This window comes from Hylobates moloch, unplaced genomic scaffold, assembly GCF_009828535.3.
Source record: "Hylobates moloch isolate HMO894 unplaced genomic scaffold, HMol_V3 SCAFFOLD_20, whole genome shotgun sequence".
Classification (NCBI taxonomy): domain Eukaryota; kingdom Metazoa; phylum Chordata; class Mammalia; order Primates; family Hylobatidae; genus Hylobates; species Hylobates moloch.
This window is the reverse complement of record NW_026652295.1, coordinates 49,578,578-49,601,528: the sequence shown is the minus strand read 5'-3', so window position 1 is coordinate 49,601,528 and position 22,951 is coordinate 49,578,578. Positions and strand designations below refer to the sequence as shown.

The window sequence follows — 22,951 nt, the reverse complement described above, 5'->3', positions numbered from 1 at the left end:
GCAGTCCATGATCACTCCATATCAAATAGCTCTTCCCACCCTGGCACTTCTGATCCATTTCACCCTGTTTCTTTTTTACTTCAGAGCACACTATTAGTTTTATATAGTTAACCTGTTATCTCCCTAAAATATAAGCTCCATGCGGTCAGGAATTTGTTTTGTGCCTGGTGTGTAGTGGGTGCTCAATAAACATTTGTTGAAGGCAGGGATCCATCTACTCTGTAGTTCCTGGAAAGTAGTCTGAGAAGAGTCTGTAACAAAATGAGATAATACCTGTTAAGTGCACCCAGTAAGTGTTGGCCATTATTATTAATTAAACTTTAAGTGGAAAGAGTAATACCTACATTTTTTAGTTGTGAGTATGAAAGGAAAATAAATCTTGGGGCCTCCCAAATCACTAAGCTAAAGGGAAAAGTCAAGCTGGGAACTGCTTAGGGCAAACCTGCCTTCTGTTCTAGTCAAAGTTATCCCTCTGCTCACAGAGATAGATGCAGATCTGATTGCCTCCTTTGTAAAAGCTAATCAGAAACTTAAAAGAATGCAATCGTTTGTCTCTCATCTGCCTGTGACCTGGAAGTCCCCCTCCCTGCTTCAAGTTGTCCCGGATGGAACCAAGGTACATCTTACATAAATTGATTGATGTCTCATGTCTCCCTAAAATGTATAAAACCAAGCTGTGTCGCAACCACCTTGGGCACATGTCATCAGGACCTGCTGAGGCTGTGTCACGGGCATGCATCCTCAACCTTGGCAAAACAAACTTTCTAAATTAACTGAGACCTGTCTTAGATATTCAGGGTTTACATAAGGCTTAGTGATACTGTAAATAAAATGTGCGGCATTGTGCTTGGGACATTAGAAACATTCAGTAATCAGTAGCTATCATTATCATTTTTTTCTCCCACAAGTGGAGAGGTCTTTGGACTTAAAATTCAGAAGAGATGCTATTAGAGGAGATTTGAAGATTCAAATAGAAGAAACGATAAAAGAAGACTGTAAATTTGTCCTGTCTGCAGACTTTGAAACTCCTCTGAAGCTTAAGAGTGCTAATAACTTAGATATATGAAGCACTGAGGTAGTGTCAGCAATCTTTGAGAAATCGCAGAGGATAGGAAGTGTGTAGAACCAAGAGATAAGACAATGAATTGCTTGGTTTTCTAATGATGAGAAAGGGTCAATTTGAACTGGGCAGGAATCTCTGACAAAAAGTACTGTTGACATTTCTTTGAGTAGTCAATGTGCTACACAGTGCAGTGTGGAAGGACATTCTCATGTTATCTTGTAATCATGAGAGGTTTATAACCACCGAGAAAAGAAAGTGATCACTTAGAGCCTGCATGAGGTCAGTAAGAATAAATTATACCAAACTAATTCAATTTCCTTTTTGTTCCCTAAAGAGTTATTAGATTATAGGTTAGGGGCTCTATTCATAATCCTGGATTTGTAGATGGTTGACTTTTCCACACTATCTTTTGTTTTATAATCAGCTGAAATAATCTCAGCCTGTGTCATCTGTTGTGTCCAGATTAAAAAGAGAAAACGATGTTTAATGCACTTGATTTCCCCTGCAAGGCCATCTCCACTGTGGTCAGCCATCTAATCCTCTGAACTCCCATAGCATCTTGGTTGTGCCTTTAATTATTGAATCAATCACACTTTAATTATCTGGCTATTTGTATTTTTTCTAAATGATAATATAAGTACCTTAAGAACAAGGATGAGGTCACATTTATTTGGGAGAAATGCCTTTATATTAGCTCATACAAAAGGATTTGGAATTTTAATTGGCCAATAGGTTTAATAGCATTGAACATTATAATTCAACTGTTAAAATAGCCAAGAGTATTAATTGGGAGAATAAATATTATTTAATGAATGGTATGAAGACAATCAGTTAGCTATTTGGGGGAAAAAAAAGCAAGGAATAAAAACAAGAAAAAAGTATAAAACTTTCCATCAACATAAATTGTAAGTTAGTTGAGGATTAACATGCAAATATAAAACCCACCAATCAAGAAGGACATATAAGTGATATTTATGTCAGGATGAAAGAGGATGTTTTATCTATAACATAATGAAGAATGTCACAAAAAAGGTAAATAAAGTTGGTTTCGTAAAAGTTAAAACATTTCAATGTAAAGAGGAACTGAATAAAATTAAATTATAGCTTCATATCATATTATTTCAGTTATTAAAGTATTTTTCATTATGGCATCATAAGTCCAAATAAGAGTTGACCATTTATTCATTCAAACATATTTTTGGGGTAGCCAGTAGATGCCAGGCATTGTTGTAGGTACTAGGGATACAGCAGAAAACCAAGACACTCTTGTGAAGCTTATATTCCATTAGGGGTTGACTGATTATAAACCAGTATACATTGTATTAGGTAGAGATGAGTGCTTTGGAGAAAATCAAGAAGGATACAGAGTGGAGAAAATGGTTACAGGGACTTGTCTTTTCCTATTTCCAGGATTTGGATGCTGAGGAAGAAGACATTTTGGAGAGGTGTCAGAACAGCTATTTCTTGTTCTTGTCAGCCAAGAGACACTGTGATTAGAGAGATTCCCATACGCCACCTCCTCTGCCACCCCAGCTCAATGCATACACTCACAAATAGGTCTTTGCTTTGCCGGGTGTTCCAACTTGCTGATCAATGACTTCTTTCAAGATAACTCTGGTGGTGTTGCAAGTACATTTAAGGTGACATGTAAGATTTGCAGACACTGCACATTCCCCGAAGTTCAGAGAAGTGCTGACATGCTGTAAGAAGAAAACAATTGCATAAGCTTCCTAGCTGAGGCAGGAAAGTTTTTTTCTTGCTTTTTTTGGGGTTTATTTGGGGCTAGATGCAAAGATGAGGTCACGTTCTGGTCAATCCTTATATCTCTGTTTTCACGCCTGTCCCCATATGCCTATGAGGAATGGATTTTCTTCATCTGCAGAATAAGAATGAGTGATGTGTTTATCTCCAGGAAGAACGCTAAAGCTAAAGGCTGAGCATCATGGGAACTATAGAGGAAAGAGCTTATATTAGGTGGAAGTAAGCTGGGTTGTTGACACGGAACATGGCCTTCACCAAAAATATGTTGGTATCAACAGAAACGTTCTCAAATATATTCACAAAATCTTTAATCAATGCTGTTGGCATTTTTTTTCTTGATTGGATCAAAGGTGACACGGATTGGAGGATGAAGATGTTGGAAGGTGAGCCATCCTCACAGTTTCATGGACCTTTTCCCTGGGAGGGAGTGATACCACCAGCTCTGTTAACTGAAAATGCAGGAGAACTAAAATTCTTATGGCAACGTGCATGTAATCATGGATTACACTGATAACTTGCAATCATAGAGACATAGAGATATACTGCTCTTCTTCTTCCCCAGGTAGCTGGTAAGCAGTGGAGGCTGCACTAATTTTTAGATTTTTTAGTATTTAGTCATTATTTTGTGTAAAAGCATGAGTACATCAATAAACATTTATATATCTCAAGATATCTTTGTTATGCTGAGGGGAATTCAGGGCACAGAGAAGCTTAACTCTCTTGAAACTGAACGCTGAAACATCTGTATTCATTTGACATTGGCCACACTGACTAGAGAAACTTAAGGCGAAAGAAAAAATTGGTGAAAGATTTTATGAGATCGAATCTGAGTCTCAGGTTCCAATTAAGTAGCACTATTCATCATTTGGTTTATGTTTAAATGGAGCTTGAAAACACGAAAAGGGATGTAAATGTTTCAGAAGTCCTAGGGGATATAGCATTTTTAAGGTCTTAGCACCTGTATGTTCACCTGTTGCATTGGGAAGAGATGTGTGTGTGTTTGTGTGTGATATCTGTAAAAGCATGTATGGCACCAGCAGGTATAAGATTCATTTAATAAATTATTCAAAAACATTTATTGAGCAACTACTATGGGCTAGACACCTTTTAGGGATGTGGGAATATAGCAATGACCCAAACCACGCCCCTGCTTCATTTGAGTAAGCTTAGTAAGTGATAACCAAATATGCAAGGAATTGTATTATTTCATGCTAGAATGAAGCATTATTAGGGGAGAAGGAATGAAGGAATGATTGGGGGTGCTTTTTAAAAATAATAATACAGGTAAGTAGGTGATACTTGAGCAGGGGCATGAATTAAGTAAGGGAGTAAGCCATGCAGATCTTTTGAGCATCCCAGGAGAGGCCACGGTAAGGGAAAAACTTCAGATGAGAGCTTCCTTTTCATGACTCCAGTTTGCCTCCATCACTATGAACTTTGACACATCATTTAAACACTTTGAGCCTTTGCTTTCTCCACTGGAAAGTAGAGATAACAGTATTTGACCTTTCCACCTACTGGGTTGGGACCAAGTATAGCGATCTTTGAAGGCTGACAGGCTAGGCCAAGAGGTTATAGCACATGGAAGGCAGCAAATGGCATAAGCAAGTGCTTCAGAGCAAGAAAGTCTCTAAAGCTTATTGAGAGCTAGATAACAGATATCTGTGCTAATCATAAAAATTTAAAAATGTTCTCAAATTAATTAATGGTTACACCATGAAATAGTCTACCTTTGACCCACTTAAATATCTAACTAATATCTAGTTGTTCCAGATCATTTTACTGTGTATGTAATGAGCCCTGGTTTTCTTCGTAGTTCTATGGCTGGGTTATGGATCTGACCACCAGGTTAATGTCTCAGAAAGCATTCTTCATATTTCTTATAGTTCATCAACACATCATCCTTCCTAGCTTGCTAGTCTTTGGGTGATCCTGGCCAAAGACCCTAAGCTTTGGATGTTGGTTTGGAGAAAACTTCTTGGTTCCTTTTAAAGATATATCTCCTTACCCTCCAGCCCTTGCCCTGAATTGATCCTTAAATTTTGATACAGAAGTGTCATCTGAGAGGATCATTAAAACTGTAGGTCTCTGGGCCCCACTTCTTGAGCTTTTAATTTCATAGGTATACGATGACACTAGAGAAATCTACATTTTATTAAGCTCTAAAGAACTCTGCCTAAAATAGCATCTGTAAAATTATGGGGTAGGATTTTGCTAGAGTCCTTTCCATCTCTGGCCTTCTGGAAATCCAAGATTTTTCAAGTGTCCTTTTATCATGGACTCTGAGCTGACACTACAGATAACCTGGCTCACCTTGTTCTGCAGTTTACCATCTCTGTTTTTCCCACCTTCTTTCATTCCAGTTTCCTTTGATTTGCCTCCCTTTCCTCTTTCTGTATTCTATGGGAGAAAATTAAAGGGTTATAAGAATGTATAATATATGTAGCCTTATAAGAAGTACTGTTTATTATTTTACCAACCTAAAGCTAGTCCTATAGTGAAATCATCTAGAGTTAAAATTCTCTCCTACTTTTGTAGCCTACAGATAGTCACCATGGGGGCGTGGTTCCTGCAGTTCACAATGATACTCCCGTATCACCTATTCTTTCTTCTGTGATACTGGAACTGGTTATCACTATGCCTTATTTCTTTCCATCTCTTGAATTGTGATGAGTCATAGACTTTTATTTCTTTGCAGATGTAGAAAACGAATAAATTGCAAAGCCTTCTCAGTGATTGTGTTGGGTCTGCAACTCAGCACTGTACCTTGGGGTTTGTATCCTCTTCTGGAAAATGTTAACGGCTCTTCTGGCAACACAATTTTCTATTTTCTGTCTCAGAAATACTCTAGAGCACTATTCTCTGTGTAGGTGTAGTTGTCGATATTACAAACGTGCCTTCCCTTCTAACGATCTTCTCCCATCTGCCTCTAACACATCACGAGAGGACCTTCTAGGCGGTTTATTTTTATAGGAACTTGGGCTTCACATTTGTTGGAATCTGAATGGGAAGAAGACTGGAGAGAGTGGCTTACACATGTCATATGTGTTACGTTGAAGGAATCACCTTCTCTATTGTGATTTTTTTATGTTTATCGTAATTATGTTTCCACAACTTCACAAGGCATTTAGACATGTTCCCAGCCTCTTGGATGAGCTGAATATTGCTTTCTGTGATTTTTATGTCCCTGTTTTAAAAAACGTATGACATCAGAATGACCATAAATTAACAGGAAAGCCAAAAGTTCTGAGAGAGGGACTGAGAGCTAGGGTGGAGAGGGAGTGCTTCCTTTTCTGGCTCCTTCTGTCAGTACAGCTCCCTACCCCTCACTCAAAGGTTCCAGGCTATTTACTTGCCATCTGAAGTTGGTCAGCATTCTGCCTATGCCTGTATGGGCTTTGTTCAGCCCTGATGCACCAGGCACAGGGGGAAAGGCAACAATAATATCATAAAAGGCCGAGTGGGAGGATAGATCTGAGCACTTGGGAAGAGCAATGTTCCTATAAAACAGGGACTCTTGGCCGTAGAGCCAGTGAAAAATGATACCAATTACATAAAGCAAAATGCCACCCATCAAGCAGAACATTTTAATTCTCCCTATTCCAGGCTATTTATGACTTTTTGTCCAAGATTCAATACATGTCTGTAAAAATAAATGGAATCAACCTCATCTGTTAGGTAGAATGGGGCCCGTGCTAGAGGGGCAAAAAAAAGATAAGAAAACATTACCAGCATGTTATTGGAGAATTCCAGAGGCTGGGCACAGAAGAACTTCAAATATAATTTTGCCTCTCATATTTTTTCCTGTTTATGGAGACATTTAAAATATTTAAATTAATTTTACTTTCTTTGAGAAGTTTCTATTTTGATTCAATACTTATACTATCCCGCCCAAAAACAAGGAATGGACCAACAAACCAACAAACCAGCGAACCAACCAATGAAGCAACGGACCAGCCAGCCAACCAACCAACCAACCAACCCACCGACTCAGCTCTCTGTTTTCCAGGGCAACTTTTTACAGTTCTGCCGGAGATGGTCCAGGACTCACAGCTGGTTTCCTGAAAGGCTGCCACAAGATGGCGACAACATCACAGTGGAGAGTGGCCAATCGCTTCTGCTGGACGCTAACACAAGCATCCTCAACTTACTGCACATTAAAGGTCTGTGGAGTTTGTAGGTTGGTGATATTATTCTATGTACTTATATCACTTGTAAGTGGGATGGAGGAGGGAAACTTTTTGGATAAGTTCCAGAACTTAATTGACAATTTATCCCCAGACCAAACTGAAATTTTACTATGTAAAGGAAGAAGTGGTCAGAGGGTTCAAAGTGAAAGGCCCTTCTTTGGACTCATAATAAGCACAGAGCTTGATTATTTTAAATTTTCAAAAACAAGAAGGTTAACAGTGTTCTCAAAGAATATGCTTCTTTATTCAAGCACTTTTTAGTCATGCTTATCCAGGACAGCCCCCACAACATAGCAAAATGCCCTGAAATTGGTTAACGTTGCTGCCTTTGAAATACCCTGCCAAGAAAGCAATGTCTTCCTGCTTTTACCCTGTTGTGGTTTCGGCTTCTTGGTCCCATGGAAAGTCATATAAATAGGGTTTCTTATTGCAAAGCCGGCTATATAGCTCTAGGGTTTATGAAGTTGGAAGAGGCTGAGATTTCGAATTTCAACTCTACTACCATATCTTCAAATGGCTAAGTCAGTTATTTCACCTCTTTGTGCATTTCTTTCCTTATCTGCTAAATGAGAATAAAAATCATGGCCTACTTTAGTGGCTGAAAATAAGGAATAGTTATCGAAGTGCCTCTGTTCATTGGCAAATGAAAATTACTTGGGAGATATGATTAGTTATGGATATCTATGAAACTCTGCACTAAAACACTGTTCTTTAAATATATGTAACACACAAACATTCATTCTTATTGAAATAAGAATATAGCTACATGAGGGGAAAAATAAAATATTTTAAAGGGGATAAACTAATGGAATTTTAATACCTGTCTCTTTTAGACTGAATCAAGATTTAGGCATTTTGCTATTCTCTATTCTGGAAGCTGTTTTTTTTCTCTTCTATAGCAAGGAGAAGTTTTCAGTCAAATCAGTTAATTAGTGCCCTTTAGGGGATAAAATGGTCTGTCAGCTTGGGCTCTTGCCCTGTCTCTCTCTGTGTGTGTGTGCGTGTGTGTGTGTGTGTGTGTGTAGCTAGTGGCTATGGGAATGCCACTATAAACAGTCATCGACTACCTAAGGACCAGCAATGACAAAGGAAAATTACAGACCTAAGCCTCATTTCAGAGAAAAGATACTCTTGGCAGGCCTGTAACCAGGGCTTTCTCCATATGAACCAAATTCTGCAGGAGGGTGGGCTCCCCTTCAGGCATTCAAAGGTCTTGGCCTTATATTGCTACTACCATTTGGGAGAAGTTTCCCAGCTGAAAGTCTTGGATTACTAAATCTCTGGATGTACTGTTACTTCCAGGTAAATCATGAATAGTGTTGACAGGACCAGAGGCTGAAAATAGAGAAGAGGCATCAGAAGGAGACGAAAGTGTAGGAGAAAGGCAGGATAAGTATAACATTCATTTGGCTTCCCACTCTTAAGGATTTAAATATCTGAGCAATCCCAATACTTGCCCCAACCTCCAACAGTGGTTTTTCTTGGTATTTCTGGTTTAGGTAATATTTCACTCTCATATTATTTAGATAAGTGAGTTAGGTTTGGAAGGGCAAACCCTCATCCTGTGGAGAGGGAGAGTAAGTCATCTGAAGGATCTGCTCTTTCTCTTGGGGAGGAGGAGTAGGTAGGATGTAAGGCTAAGTAGTAGATTCCAGTTTCTGCACGAATAAGATACAGGAGTTGTTGGCAAAAAACAGAGCTGCCTAGAGTGAGACGCTGAGGTTTTTGTCATAGAGATATAGGTCATAACTTCTAGAAAGAATAAGAACAGGGCAAGGACACAGATCAAATTTTGTTCAACAGATAATTTGTGAATGCTTATTGAGTGGCCTAGGATTCCTTTGTGAAATACAAGAAAAAAAAAGAAGAATAATACTTACTGGCAGTAACACGTAATATTACCAAAGAAAAATCATTAGAAAGTAAATATAAAAGACTAAAACTTCTGGTTCTAAAATAAGTGATGCTTGCAGTGAGGCCGAATGTATACTGGGGTAATCTTGGTGTCAGTTATGTAAGATTAGAGTTGGAGAGCGGAGAGGAGGTGAAGGGCAGGTCATTTATGTCTGAGACATATTGCAATCACATAGATATTAACATATACACAAATCAAAGTTTGAGGAAATTCTCCATCTCACTTATTGGAATTGTATACATCCAGTGGCTCAGACCAAAAACCATGGAGGCATCCATGACTTCTTTCTTTCTTTCACCTCCTATGACCACCCCATCAGTGAACCCCGTCAGCTGGATCTTCAACATGTGTGCCATGTAGCAACACTTCATTGGTACTAACCTAGTCTTAACCACCACATTTTTGGCCTAGACCATCTTAAATTGCCTCTTATTTTGTTCCCATGTTTCAGATTCCTTGTTTTCATTAGTAGTAAAACCCTAATTTCATTGGTGGCAACAACATACTCAGCTGAAATGCTCTGTTTCCTGAACACTTTTGTAGCTAGACATAGCCATGTGGCTAAGGGCTTACCATGAGATAGAAGAAGTACCCTGCAGAACATCTGAGAAATTTCCAAAAGTAGAGATGACCCAGTAGGAAGTACACCCTATTTTCCCTTCCTTCTTTCTCTTTCCTACTTGCTGGTATATAAATGTGATAGCAACATTTTCAGCCACTATTTTGGACCATGATGCTACTTGTTAGTTAGAATGGAAAAGCAGAAGAATAGGAGAAACCCAGGACCCTGATGACTCTGGAGTTGCCGTGATAAGGCATTCAACCACCCACCTCTGAAATAACTTTTTGTGATAGGAAAATAAGGCTTCATGGGTTTTAGTAATTGATACTTGGCTTTTATGCTATATGATAAAGTAACCCCCCAGCAGTTTATAGTCCATTTCCTTCCAAAATTTAAGTCAAATATCTCCTCAAAACCTCCAGTGGAATCTCAACTCACTGGGAATCAAATCACTGGTCCTTACCATTATTTAACCTCTGATCCCCTTGTTGACCTTATCTTCCTCATTCACTCTGCTCTAGCTCTTCTATGAATATACCTGCCTCAGGACCTTTGCCCGTAATGTCTATGGCCTGGAATGCTCTTCTTCCACATTCATGTGGCTGGTTCACCTATTTCATTTGCTCTTTGAGAAAATATCAACTAATCTGGGAGGACTTGCTGGCCGTCATTTCTAAAATTACAGCCACCCCCCAGGACTCTTTATCCTTTGATGTTGCTTTACTTTTCTTCATAGTACTTATCATCACATGGTATATTATCGATTTACTTGCTTGTTTATAGTCTGTCTCCTCTACTAGAATAAGCTCAAAAAAGACAAAGGATTTCATCAATTTATTTACTCTTGTCTCTTCAGGGTCTAGAACAGTGCCTGATGCATGACGAAGGCTCAAAAATTATATGTTGATTGTAGAAAGAATGGACAAGTAAGTGGTCCTGGGTGAAATTTAAGAAGTATATATTTTAAACCCTTGCTCTCTTAAATACCACTTTCCCCAACTAATTTACTTTCACTGTCCTTAGTTGTTCTCACTGATTACACACACACACACACACACACACACACACGTATGTATAAGTACACACATATACACTTACATATTCACATATACATATATACACATGCACAATATGTACATACACACACCTGTCTATATATATATATGCATATTATGATGAATTGTTAGAAATATAAAATCTGTTGGTAAGTTGTATTTATGTTTCTAAAAGGCATTTGGCCAAAGTCTTCACTGGTGAAGAACTACAACTTTCAAATATCTGGTCAATGTAACATAGCTGTAAACCTCTTTTAATGTCTTCCCTTGGTCTATAATATGTGTGAAAGTACTTGAAAGATAATAAACAGCTCTTCAAATATAAGATTGAATAATCATGATCATCATCATCAACAACAGTAACTCACTCTCCAAATATTAGTTACTATCTTTTTCATATACATTCACAGTGTCAGAAAAATAGCTGAGTGAAATTTTTTTTACTTTTTCTGATACCATCTGCAGGCTTAGATAAAGCCTGAGAAATTTCAAGCCAAAAAATAATTTCTTCAAAAGATTTGAACCAACAAAATATGAAGTATTATAGTGGAAGTACTTTCTCAGCCATTTCTATATTACAAAGAATACATTCTACATGAAGTAGATATATTTTGACAGGATTACTGCTAAGTAATAGTGAAACTAGATCACCTAAGAACTACATTTGGAACTACTTTATGAAGGTATTACATCCTCTATATTATTTTTCCATTCATGGAAACCAGCATCCTGATATGTAGAAAACTAAGCTCGTACAACAGGAAAACCAACAGTTTATGGACCCTCAAGAGTCTTGAACTCTCTGTGCCTTACTCATATTTTCATCTATAAAATAGAATTGACATTTTTTTCTTACACATATGACTTGTATAGTAGAAGGCAGGATCATAAATTTTGGGGGGGCAATTAAGAAGTGGCCCCAATGTTTTGTGTCATTATTTATGATGCTATATGTACTAACTCCCAAACTTAAAAAGTAGCAGATTCTTTTGTGACCGTGATAAGAGCTTCAGCTGCATTTATTATTTTATTTTAATTAGAAAAAGATCCAGAACTTTTGTTTACTTACTATGTCTACTTCTTCCCTCCTTCCTGCCCTCCCTCCCTTTTTTTTTAAAAAAATATTTTTTAGGGGTACCGTTAAACACAAAAGAGAATTAACCCAATCAATTAATACTAATGAGCTGGGATGGAAATAGGCATACTGCCTTGATTTAGTTAATTATATTTTCATTCTTTTATGTTAAGATGCCCAACGGCCATAGGCATTGCTGAATTAAAATTTATTATTTTTATTCCAAGTAATTATGATGAGCCATAATCACAAAGAAGGAACGTTACCCTCTTGTCAGAGCATTCTGCATCCCGGGCAAGGATCTTGGGTTGTGGTCTGTAGTTGGGGAAACATGAATATTTCCTGAATGAAGCAATGAATCTCTTTCTGATCTGGTCATCAGGCAGCTTGATGTGAAGTAGTGTAACGATAATGATTCATGAAAGGGTCAATTAGGGGAGAATGAACTCTCTCCTTGGTGTCGAGCTGTTAGGTTTAGGTACTCTTATCACACACACAACACAAAAGAAGGTAACTATGTGAAGTGATTGATATGCTAATTTGTTTGACTGTAGTAATTACTTCATTATATATAATACATATTTATTCACACACATACACACATGAAAACATGCTGTTGTTTGCCTTAAATATATATGATAAAAAAGGAAGACAGTTTGTAGTTTCTTACTACTCACAATGCTAGTGCTTGTGTCCGAGCAGAAACTTGTTTCCAGTCTCTGTTGCTGCTTAATGGTGTGCTGGTTTCCTTTAATGTGATTTTCTATTTTTTGGTCTACTGGCTTATACTAAAGCAGTTAAATGCTTGGCAGTATTTCTAGCCACAAAGAACTGAGCCTGAATCTGGGTTCCACTACTTCCCAGCTCTGTGACCTTGGGCAAGTTGCAGACCTTCTGTGAGTCTCAGGTTTTTCCTCACTAAGGTGATACCTGGCTATAATGACAATAATAGTAACAATGAGAGCTAGCATTTGTCATTGTTGCATGGCAATATCACAATGTATTGCCTGTCTCGTATGGATGTTTTGAGTATTAAATGAGGGGATATTTGTAAAGCCATTAGCACACAGCCTGGTCCAGAGTAAGAACTCAATTAATGCTAGTTTTTGTTACTTTTGGACTGTCAGAGATAACAGGAGATATGGCTGAATATCAGGCTTAAGTTACAATTTTATTTACAGATAGTGGCTGCTTCTATATACAAAGCAAACTGGATTACTGAAAGAATTAGCTGGGTAATAAAGACCTTGGATTGCTTTTGCTTCTGTTATCTTCAGAATGCATATCGAAGTGTTTTTCCTTCTATTGCGAGGAAGGGACGGATGGAGAAGTGGATCCATTTGCTTGCCTGCATTCTCCTTGTTACTTTGACTTCACAGAAACATGTTTTTCTGGTGTAGCTTGGAACATGATCTCATTTTCTCTCAACTGTTTTTTAGTCCACAGTTTTGAGGACATTCAGATCTTTTTAAGTCCGTTACATCTGGGGTTTCTATGGCATGGAAATGCATATTCTTGGTTTATTGAGATGAAGCATCTTCTTCTGACTCACTGTCAGGTTCGTTGTAGAATTCCTTCATCCTTGACAAGCATTTGAGGATTTCAGAGTGAGGTATTAAATGATGAACCTAGCACAGCCTTTTTTTTTTTTTTAATCCCAGGGATTGTATACTTGGTTGCTTCTAGTTAGCACTAAGCCAGCCTCAGATTCAGTAGATGCGTGCTTCAGATAATGCTTTCCAATGCAGTTATCTAGAAATGCTACAACACAGAACTTTCCTGAGATGTTGCTTATGATCTCTTTGTGCATCAGGCCTGTGTGAGTCACTTGGCATTTTACCCTGTGCCTATAGTTTCAAGACTTCATAGCTACCAGTTAGGATAAAAAAAAATCTGAAGGAAGGCAGTAATTTTGATAAAAATATGATATTCAACAATAATTTATTTTTTTCTCTAACTGTAGAATATCTTGGTCAACAGGGGAGGGTTTTGTGGGCTGGTAACATCGTTGCAAATGGGTAAATTCAAAATAATTTATCTGCAAGTTGGCTGTAAAAGAAGATGGACTGAATTGCCCTCTCTTGTAGTCAGAACATAGCTACCCTTCAAACCAGAAGATAGGATGCTTATGTGCAGACAATACAACAAGGTTGATTCATTGTAGTTTGGTCAGCAAACTGGAGCCTGACTTCAAATTTGAGTCAGTCACAGACTCTTTTATGGTTTTGGGTAAGGCTCTGGTCCTTAAATCAATGCACAAAATGGAAATAATGGTGATTCCCTTCCCTGTGTAGGGAGAAAATGTCTTGTATAAACCTCTACTGGATGTTAATGTTGTTTGTGTGTGCAGCTCTGTGGAGGAAGAGCAGTATAGGAATGAGTAAATTCTCTTCCTATGTTTGGCAGGCATACTACCCTAAGGGGCTAGTCTGTGCCATTATCCAGAAGGGAAGCCTGATGAAGAAGTTAGCACCAGAACTAGCCCGAGTTTTTTGAAGTTCACTCTTAACTCTTGGGTGTCTTCATGTGCTGGGCTTTTCTTGGTGACAAGTAGGTGTTACTTATTTTATGGGAGGGGGACTTTGCTGATATTCAAAGCTAAGTGGATTACAGATAGAATTTTTAATTGGTTAAAAACTTGAATTATTGGGGCCGGGTGCAGTGGCTCACGCCTGTAATCCCAGCACTTGAGGAGGCCGAGGCGGGCGGATCATGAGGTCAGGAGATAGAGACCATCCTGGCTAACACAGTGAAACCCCGTCTCTACTAAAAATACAAAAAATTAGCCGGGCGAGGTGGCGGGCGCCTGTAGTACCAGCTACTCAGGAGGCTGAGGCAGGAGAATGGCGTGAACCTGGGGGGCAGAGCCTGCAGTGAGCCGAGATCGCGCCACTGCACTCCAGCCTAGGCGACAGCGAGACTCTGTCTCAAAAACACACACACACACACACACACACACACACACACACAAACTTGAATTATTTTTATATTAATTCTTTACAAATAGAATATCAAAGTGTATTTTTTCTTCCCTCTACCTTTTCGGAGGCTTATAAAGGTCTAGGTTGTAAGCTGAAGAAAGGAGGAGCCAGATCTGTTTTTGCTCACCTTTGTGTTGCCAGCACCATTTTATCTCCAGGCATGAAACAGGTACTCAAATAATTGCTGAATGAATAAGCTAATAAATGAGTTTTGGACCTGAAGAGGCAGATTCATGTTTGTTGAGAATTTCTCTATAATCAGAGTCCTTCCTGGTACCCTCAAATGTTAGAGGATTAGTCCAGACAGTGACCAATTTTATTTACTATTTGTGTATCAGGAGATCAGAGACAAAGGCTTTTTAATGTGGGGGACACTTGGCTCTGAGACCCCTTATTTTTCCAGTCAGACAATGACTTACATTATTTACCTCCAGAGAACAGTCCCAGACACACTTGATTAGCCTTAAATGAAAGATAAGCCATTGCTATGAGAAAGGACATGCTTTCAATAGATGGGCAGACAGACAGATAGTTAGATATTAAACAATTTACAGTTTTATGTCTTGACAACTTGGATATTGTAACATGAAAAATGCTAGTGAAAGGGACCAGTCCCTTCCTAGCAGAGAAGCTATAATATTTTCAGTAATGAAAGATAAATGTTTCAAGCTTCCTTACTTAAAACCTTTCATTGGCTTTCCATTAGCCTGTAAGTTCAAGTCCAAACTTAATATGGCTTGTAGGGTCATGCAGGACGTGGTCTGTCTTTACCTCTCCATCTCATTTGTTCATTAATGATCCCTATATCCTATTAATCCTGGACTGGAAGTGGAGCTAGAAATCTGAAGTACTTTTGTATTTGGGATTCTTGTGTAGGTAAAAATATGTTGGAGACTGAGCATTTCATTATTATAGTTCCTATTCAATATTCCTGTGGTCAGGTAAAGGTAGGAAGTACTGTATTCTCATTTCTAAAATTAATAAATACTATAAGAAAAGTATTGTTAGCTTTTATTTCGAATACTATTATGCTATAGCCAAATCATTTTTATAATATTCAGAGAATAATTATATTTGGAACCTGTTGAAAAAATAGGTTGCTTAGAGAAGTGTATCAAATTGCAGGCTGGTCAAAAATGAGATTGGGTCTGTGCTAATTGAACTTTGATAAAGAGAAAGAGGAAGATTATCTGACTGAACTTAGTAGCTAGGGGGATTTTTACATGCTTGGTACAGACCTTGGGAAAAAGACAATTTTTTTTTTGTCTTTTCTATTTCTCTTTAGAAATAGCTTTCTTCTTGAGATTTTAAGTGACTTTTTAGAAAGCCATGGAACAGTTGAAGGCCTTGAGCACTTAAATGCCAGAAGCTTTGTTGATAAAATAAGTCATGGTTTTCTGGATGTAGAAAGGAAATCAAAGTTTAGTTAGGTAGTAATTGATCACAGTAGCTATAATAACAAAGGCATTTACTTATACTTAGTGTTTGAGTTCCTTTAAATATTTCTGTATAGTTTGTCTTCCACAGATATGTTTACACTCTGTAATTAGTATAGAGTTAATACAGTTATAAGGTTACCTTAATGAGTTTCATATTTTGTAGAAAAAGTAAAGAGCTGAGTCATAGTCTTTATATTCTCTTATAGTCATCTCTAAAGTGGGACAATTCACTAAAACCAACACATTTCCATTCACCCGGAGGAGCAATTCAACTTCACCGTGAGCTTCAGGAACTGGAGACTCTATTTTACATTTTTATTTCGGTACCTAGCAGAGGAGCTGGAAACTAATGGTAAATGTTGGTTGAGGAGCTGGAAACTAATGGTAAAAGGGAATGATTCTATAATTCCAGGCTTGTATTTTCTCAGCCTGTTTCAGATGATACCAAACATCACCAGCCTATGGACACCTAGAACAATCACTTAATTTACTGATAGTAGTGATCCTCAAAGTGTAGCCCCCAGTCAGCAGCACCGGCATCACCTGGTAACTTATACAAACTATAAATTTGCGAGCTCTGCAGTAAACCTACTCTGGGAATGAGGCCCATTAGTCTGTGTTTTAAGACATCCAAGTGATTCTGACGCATGTTCAAGTTTGAGAACTACTAGCCTAAAACAATAAAAGGAACGCTATAGAATTGTGAGGACTAGAAGCCAATTAGCCTGGCCCAACTCCTCATTTCCCAAAGGCCATGAGACCTTTAGCAAAGAACAGTGGAAACTTGGCTGGCCACATTGAATGGGCTTATATTGAGCATAGCATTTTTAGTTGGATGCACAGGTCTCTACCCTGCCAGGGAAATCTGAGTTGATGAAAACGGTTTCTCCCAACTGCTATTGTTTGTGGCTCTGAGTCAGTTATTTTATTTCATATATATATCATATATATATATTATATATATTTTTTTTTTCTCTATATTGCCCATTTGACTGCAGTACCAGGCTAATTAAGGAATTAGTATGTGGCATCCATTCTGGGGAGGTGTCTGATTCTTTTCCTGCATCCTGTGAACATTTTTGCAAACACTTTCTAGTTCATATTTTCTTTTTTTAATCAGGCAGAGACATTACAATTAAAATACCGTTAAAGTGATTCTGGCAAGTATTGCAATAAGCATGTTTTTTAATTAAAGAAAGAACAGGGGGATGCATAAGCAGTGTCAGCTAAAGGGGAAAATTTCTTCTGATATCTATTTTAATTGAAATTTTGAAAAATGGGAAAAACAGCAGCAGCAGCAGCCTCTGCTTCTGTGTGTGTGTGTGGCTCCATCCCAGGTTGCTAGATTTAGGTATTCTGTGCTTGATTAATTAGTAGCCAGCCAGAGAGTCCATTCCCTTTGCCCCCAATCCTTAAAGCCTGATTTATGCCTCACATCCCCCATGAATATGTGAGGGCTCAGGCATCTATTTCCTGAGCTGCTAGTGGATAGGATTATGGAGCGTGGACTAAGCTCTTGGGGGCTCTCGTTTGCCAGCCAAATTGATTTTCCGCCTCTCTGGCCGGGGACAAGCCCACCTCGAAGGCTTCCCAGGCTCTGCTCCAGTGGATCAGGCACAAGTCTAATCCGGATCTTGCCAACAAAGGAAGCTGTGTGCATCCCTGTCACAATGCAGGTTTCTTTGGGCTGTGGGTGCCTTCTCTAAATGCTCCTCTTTCCTCCTCTTCCTCACCTTCTCCCGGCTCCTGCTCCCAGAGCAGCACAGTGCAGTAAGGTACAGGGATATACTCCAACCCTGCCCAGATCACTCAGCCAGCTCTCCTTACCCAGGGAGAGCAGGATCTGTCCATCTTGAATGGATGATTCCTTTTCTCCAGGGAAAGGGAATTCCACAGGCTTCCTCGACTATCCATTTGACTATCTAATAATTGAAAGGCCAGAAGATATAGGCTGCTAAATTTTTTAAGAAAAAATGGTGAATTGGGGGTTAATCAATGTAGGCAAGAAAATTATTTTACATCTAAAAATTTAGATAGTTCAAGCTTTGAGTAAATGAATTATCTAGCTTGGTGATACAGATTAATCGAATGAATTGGGGTTCTCAGATCCCTCCCTGGTCTTGCCTCCATTTACCTCTCATTTTTCCTCTGTTTAAAAATAGAATCACTCTCCCTGGGTTTATCACCTGACATTCACATCCTAACTCTGTACGTGCTGGCTGTGCACCCTTTCTCTCGTGATCTTCCTAAAAATGGCATTAAGGGTTTGACACACTCATCTACCTCTTTAACAGTTCTTAAGGCTCTTTCTTGAGCCTGTGTCTCTACAACCTTATGATCCTTCTAATTCACCTAATTCTTTGATCCACTCTCACGAATCTTGCTACTTCCTTTTCTTATTCTAGCCTTTAAATGTTGATGGTTGACAGTTGTTTCCCTCCCTTTACCCACGTTATCTTTCTTCTGTTCTTACTCTACATGTCCTCCCTGGGAGACCTCATTTACTTTGATAATTTCAACTCCTCATTATTCAACAAGTATTGAATGATCACTTAACACATTCCCCATGTTCCAGGCACTATTCCAGGCACAGGGACTATGGCTGTGAACAAAACAGGCCAAAATCTTGCTCTCACGGTGTTTACTTCTAGAAGGAAAACAGTCAATAAACAAAATAAGCAAATTGTAGTTTTTGTTGAATTTGCTTAGTACCATGGAGAAAAATGCAGCAGGAGAGGTGGATAGGGAATACACATTGGAGGTGGTGGTTGGGGATATTGGCACACTGCGAGAGCAAAGGTTGTGAGGCAAGGGAGCAAAAAGGAGTATTGGAACAAGGGGGAGAGCAGAGGCAGATCAGGCCAGAGAGAACCAACGCTGTAGGGTTTGATAGGCTTTGACTCTAAATATGATGGGAGCCATTGAAGAATTTTGGCAGAGAGGTAACATGATATGGTTTACATGAAAAGAAGCAATGACAACACTGAGTGTTGTTTTGAGAATTAACCCTGAGGTAGAGGATAAGGGCAGAAACAGGGAGCTGAGTTAAGATGCTATTACAATAATCCATGGGTGAGATGAGAGTGACTTTCACCCCAGAAGTAGATGTGGAGGTGGTAAGTGGTTGGGTTATAGGGGACGTTTTGAAGGTGGAATGCATAAAATTTCCTGAAGTATTGATTATGGAGTGAGAGACAGTGAAAGTTAACTGTATGGTTTTCAGACTTAGCAATTGCAAGGATGAAGTTGCCAATCATGGAATGGGAAGGACCGAGGGAAGATCTGTGGGGCAAGACAAGAAAAGGAGTTCATGGATACTCATAGTTGAGAAACTATGAGACATCCAAGTAGAGATGTTGAGTAGGCAGTTGGGTATGTGAATCTTGAGCTGAGGGCACAAGCTTGGAGATATAAATTTGGGAGTCATTGACAATTAGTGTGCGATGGTGTTTAAAACCTTAAGACAAGATGGGACAACTGGCATGGTCTACAGAGACTGATAAGAAATGTGTTTAGAGGGCTGAGGCTTGGGACCCACCAAATGTCAGTGGTTGGGATGATCAGGAGGAATCAGGCAGAAGAGGCTGAGAAGGGGATGCCTAAGAATTAAGAGGAAAACCAGGTGGGTTTATACCCAACCTACTTAATTAGAAAAGTCCCATGTGCTCACTGTCATTGAGTCAATAGGGAGCTTTCTTAGGATTTGCTAAAAATGAAGACATGAAATTAGATACCAGGTGAAGCAAAGACAAACGTTCTAAATAGAAGAGTTTATTCTTCTGTTCTTTTATGAGTTACTAGCACTTTTGCATTTTATGAGGTTTTCTTTAGAGATTCAATACAATATATAGAATATAGCACATGATGAAAATTTGATAGAAGTATAGAAACATTGGATTTTTTAAATAGAGATGAGAAAATGAAAGAAAGAAAAACAAACAGGCTGGGCAAGTGAGGAGAGGGAATTTTAGGAAAGAAGTGACCAAATGTGTCAAATGCTGCTGGTCACTCGGGAAGGGTGAGGACTGAGCATTGAGCCTTAGATTCACCAATGTGGTTGCCATATGTGGCCTTGACAGGAGCAGTTTTGCAGGTTCGTCAGGTAAAGGCCTGACCAGGGAGGGTTCAAAAGACAGTCATGAAAAAGAGTTGAAGATAGTAGGATAGCCACTCTTTTGAAGACTAGTGTTGTATGGTACAATATTTATATCTTATTTTTTTCTGTAAGGGGGAAAATAGAATTGTGTATTCGTTTTCTTAAAAAAAACCAACAAATTATTTTGTGGTTATTATAGTGGATGACTAATTGTTGGGTTAGCCAAAAACAGATTTTGATGTACTTTGCAAACATTAGCTAGCTGCTAAAAGTCTCTTTTACTTCCCTTTAAAAGAAACAAAAGAGATGTTTAATGGAAAGAGGTGATTACATGTAAAAAGTTGTGTTGATTTATTTATTTTAGAGGGAAGTAACAATAATGATGGTTGATTGATTTTTATAAAATTACCCAAGGTTACTTGTGGGACATAGTCAGCTTTCATGAAAGTCATAACAAGCAATTTAAGGGTCACAGCCAAAGGCTGATTTCAGCCCTGCTCTTTATTTCAGCATTTAGAAATGGGGTCAAGCTCTATAAAGTATAGAATAAAGTCCTCCCACAGCCCTCCCATACTCAAGTAACTATCCTTTAAAGTGGCCCACTGTATATTTATTTTAAACTAATAAAGTGTGAGGATGAAAATCTTGGTGCCTTGGCATAGAGATAGATTAAGTATAAACTTTATCTTCTTTTGCACAAAGAAGGTTTCATTTGTTTATCTAATTATTTCAGGCAAAAATAGCTGAATTCCTCATCAAACTTTCTGCTAAATGTACCTAGATTTTCTTGTATTTGCCACTAATAAAGCGGGATGGGGATGCTTTTTAGCAGGAGTTAATAATGTTCATATTAATTAATTAGTCCTGTTTATAACACTCCTGACAACACAAATAATTCATTTTCTTTGGGATGAGTTTTTCTCCCTTCATTAGCATCATTATTAGTTCCGGTCAGTAAATGATGTTTCAAAATTTCTACCAATTTGTTGCAGTGTATTTAATATTTTGCTTCATGGTAAAAGGGACAAAGCCCAGGTTTATATATTTACCCACTAATCCTTGTAATCTGTTTCAAATCCTTTTTGGAATAAGACAAGGTATATCTTCATTAACAAAATTAAAATAAATCATGTATAAACAAGCCATAGGCAAACTTTCTTAGGTTCACACATGTTTTTCCTTAAATGTAACTATGAGAACAACCCTAGTGAATTGAGAGCTACTGGGGAAGGTTTGTGGAAATGCATAGGATCTGAGCCTTTTGGTTGGGTAGGCTTGGGTTCTAGCTTGGTTCTGTCTATTCTGGGCTGGAAGGGGTATGAATGCCTCTTAGCCACAATCTGCTCTGTGAAATAAAGAATGTGATCTTGATCTCACAGACTGGTTTTGAAGTTCATTTCAGACAATATATCTACAGATTTTGGCACATGGTAGGTGCTGAATAAATGTTAGCTTTCTTGTTTTCACTGTAGTCTTATATGAATTCCTGACTGTGCATCTCATATCTTGTACAAAAGGAAATTCAGTGATTACTACAGCACAAGCAGTGTCAGGAAAACATGAGCCTTGTGCCTCCATCAGTGTCCCATGCACATCTGACTGCATTCGTAAAGATGTAGACGTCAAGTGTTCTAGAGTTAAAAGGAACCCATGATTCTACCTTCCACTTTGCGGATGAAACCACAGCCATTGATAGGCACTGAGGAGAGATTTGGGACCTGAGTAATCTGAGGCCCAGCAATTGTATGGGACTTACTGAGGCTCATTCAGAGGTCAGTAGCAGACTCAGGACAGGAACCTTGATTTTGTTCCCTGCCTTCACCACCTGCTCATCAAGGTCAGTTTAGATTTCCTATTTACAATGTGGCAGTCCTGTCATACAAATCCATGTTCTACCAGTTGAATATAATTATTTAGAATGTTAATGACATGTGGCTGTGAGGGAAAAATTTTAGTTAACATAAAATTTGACCTGTAGCACAGGTCATATTTCTTCCTTCTTGCTCACAATGGGATTCGTGATTATTACTGCATTTCTATGTAATGACAATGAAAGGAAAAAAGTCAAAATTGTTAGGGAATCCTTTGGAAGTCTGGTAAGCAGTGTGGTACTGCTCTGGCATGGAGCCTGTAGACTGACCTTGCTGCTTTACCTTAGAGTATGAAATATTATATATGACAAAATATTTCAAAAGGACCAGTAACAGAGAGATGTTGGATGCAGATGGTCTCGCAGTGCTCAAGCGGTAGGGCACTTATAGAAATTGAGCAGGTTGTAGATCTAATCACCTGGTGGGTTCTTCCTGCCAGTTGCACAGACAAAATCAATTTGTCAAGACCATGGCATTGCAGTAAAGGAAGCATTTAACTGATGCAAGGCCATCCACACTATTTGGGGGATGGGGTTATTACCCAAATCAATCTCCCTGGAGGCTCAGAGGTTAGGGGTTTTCAAGGATAGTTTGTTGGGCAGGGGACTAGGGTATGGGGAATATTGATTTGTTGGGGATGAAATCATAGGGGTATGGAAAACAGTCCTTGTGTACTGAGTCTGTCTTTAGGTAAGGGCCACAGCACTGGTTGAGTCTTGGGTCATGATTCTGAGTGAAGTCAGCTGGTGGTCAGAAATACAAAAGCCTAAAAAAAAATCTCAAAAGACCAATCTTAGTTTTTTCACTCGCGTCCGTGTGAAGAGACCACCAAACAGGCTTTGTGTGAGCATCAAGGCTGTTTATTTCACCTGGGTGCAGGCGGGCTGAGTCCAAAAAGAGAGTCAGTGAAGGGAGATAGGGGTGGGGCCGTTTTATAAGATTT

At 38.7% G+C, this 22,951-nt stretch overlaps 1 protein-coding gene across 1 annotated transcript in view; it reads left to right on the top strand.

The window, feature by feature from the left end:
* PKHD1 (PKHD1 ciliary IPT domain containing fibrocystin/polyductin) overlaps window positions 1-22,951 on the top strand; it is a 482,509-nt gene that overhangs the window by 136,426 nt on the left and 323,132 nt on the right. Inside the window, exon 35 of the mRNA XM_032141123.2 lies at window positions 6,834-6,987. Within this exon, the coding sequence (XP_031997014.1) occupies window positions 6,834-6,987 (154 nt within the window). The remainder of the gene's footprint in view (window positions 1-6,833; window positions 6,988-22,951) is intronic.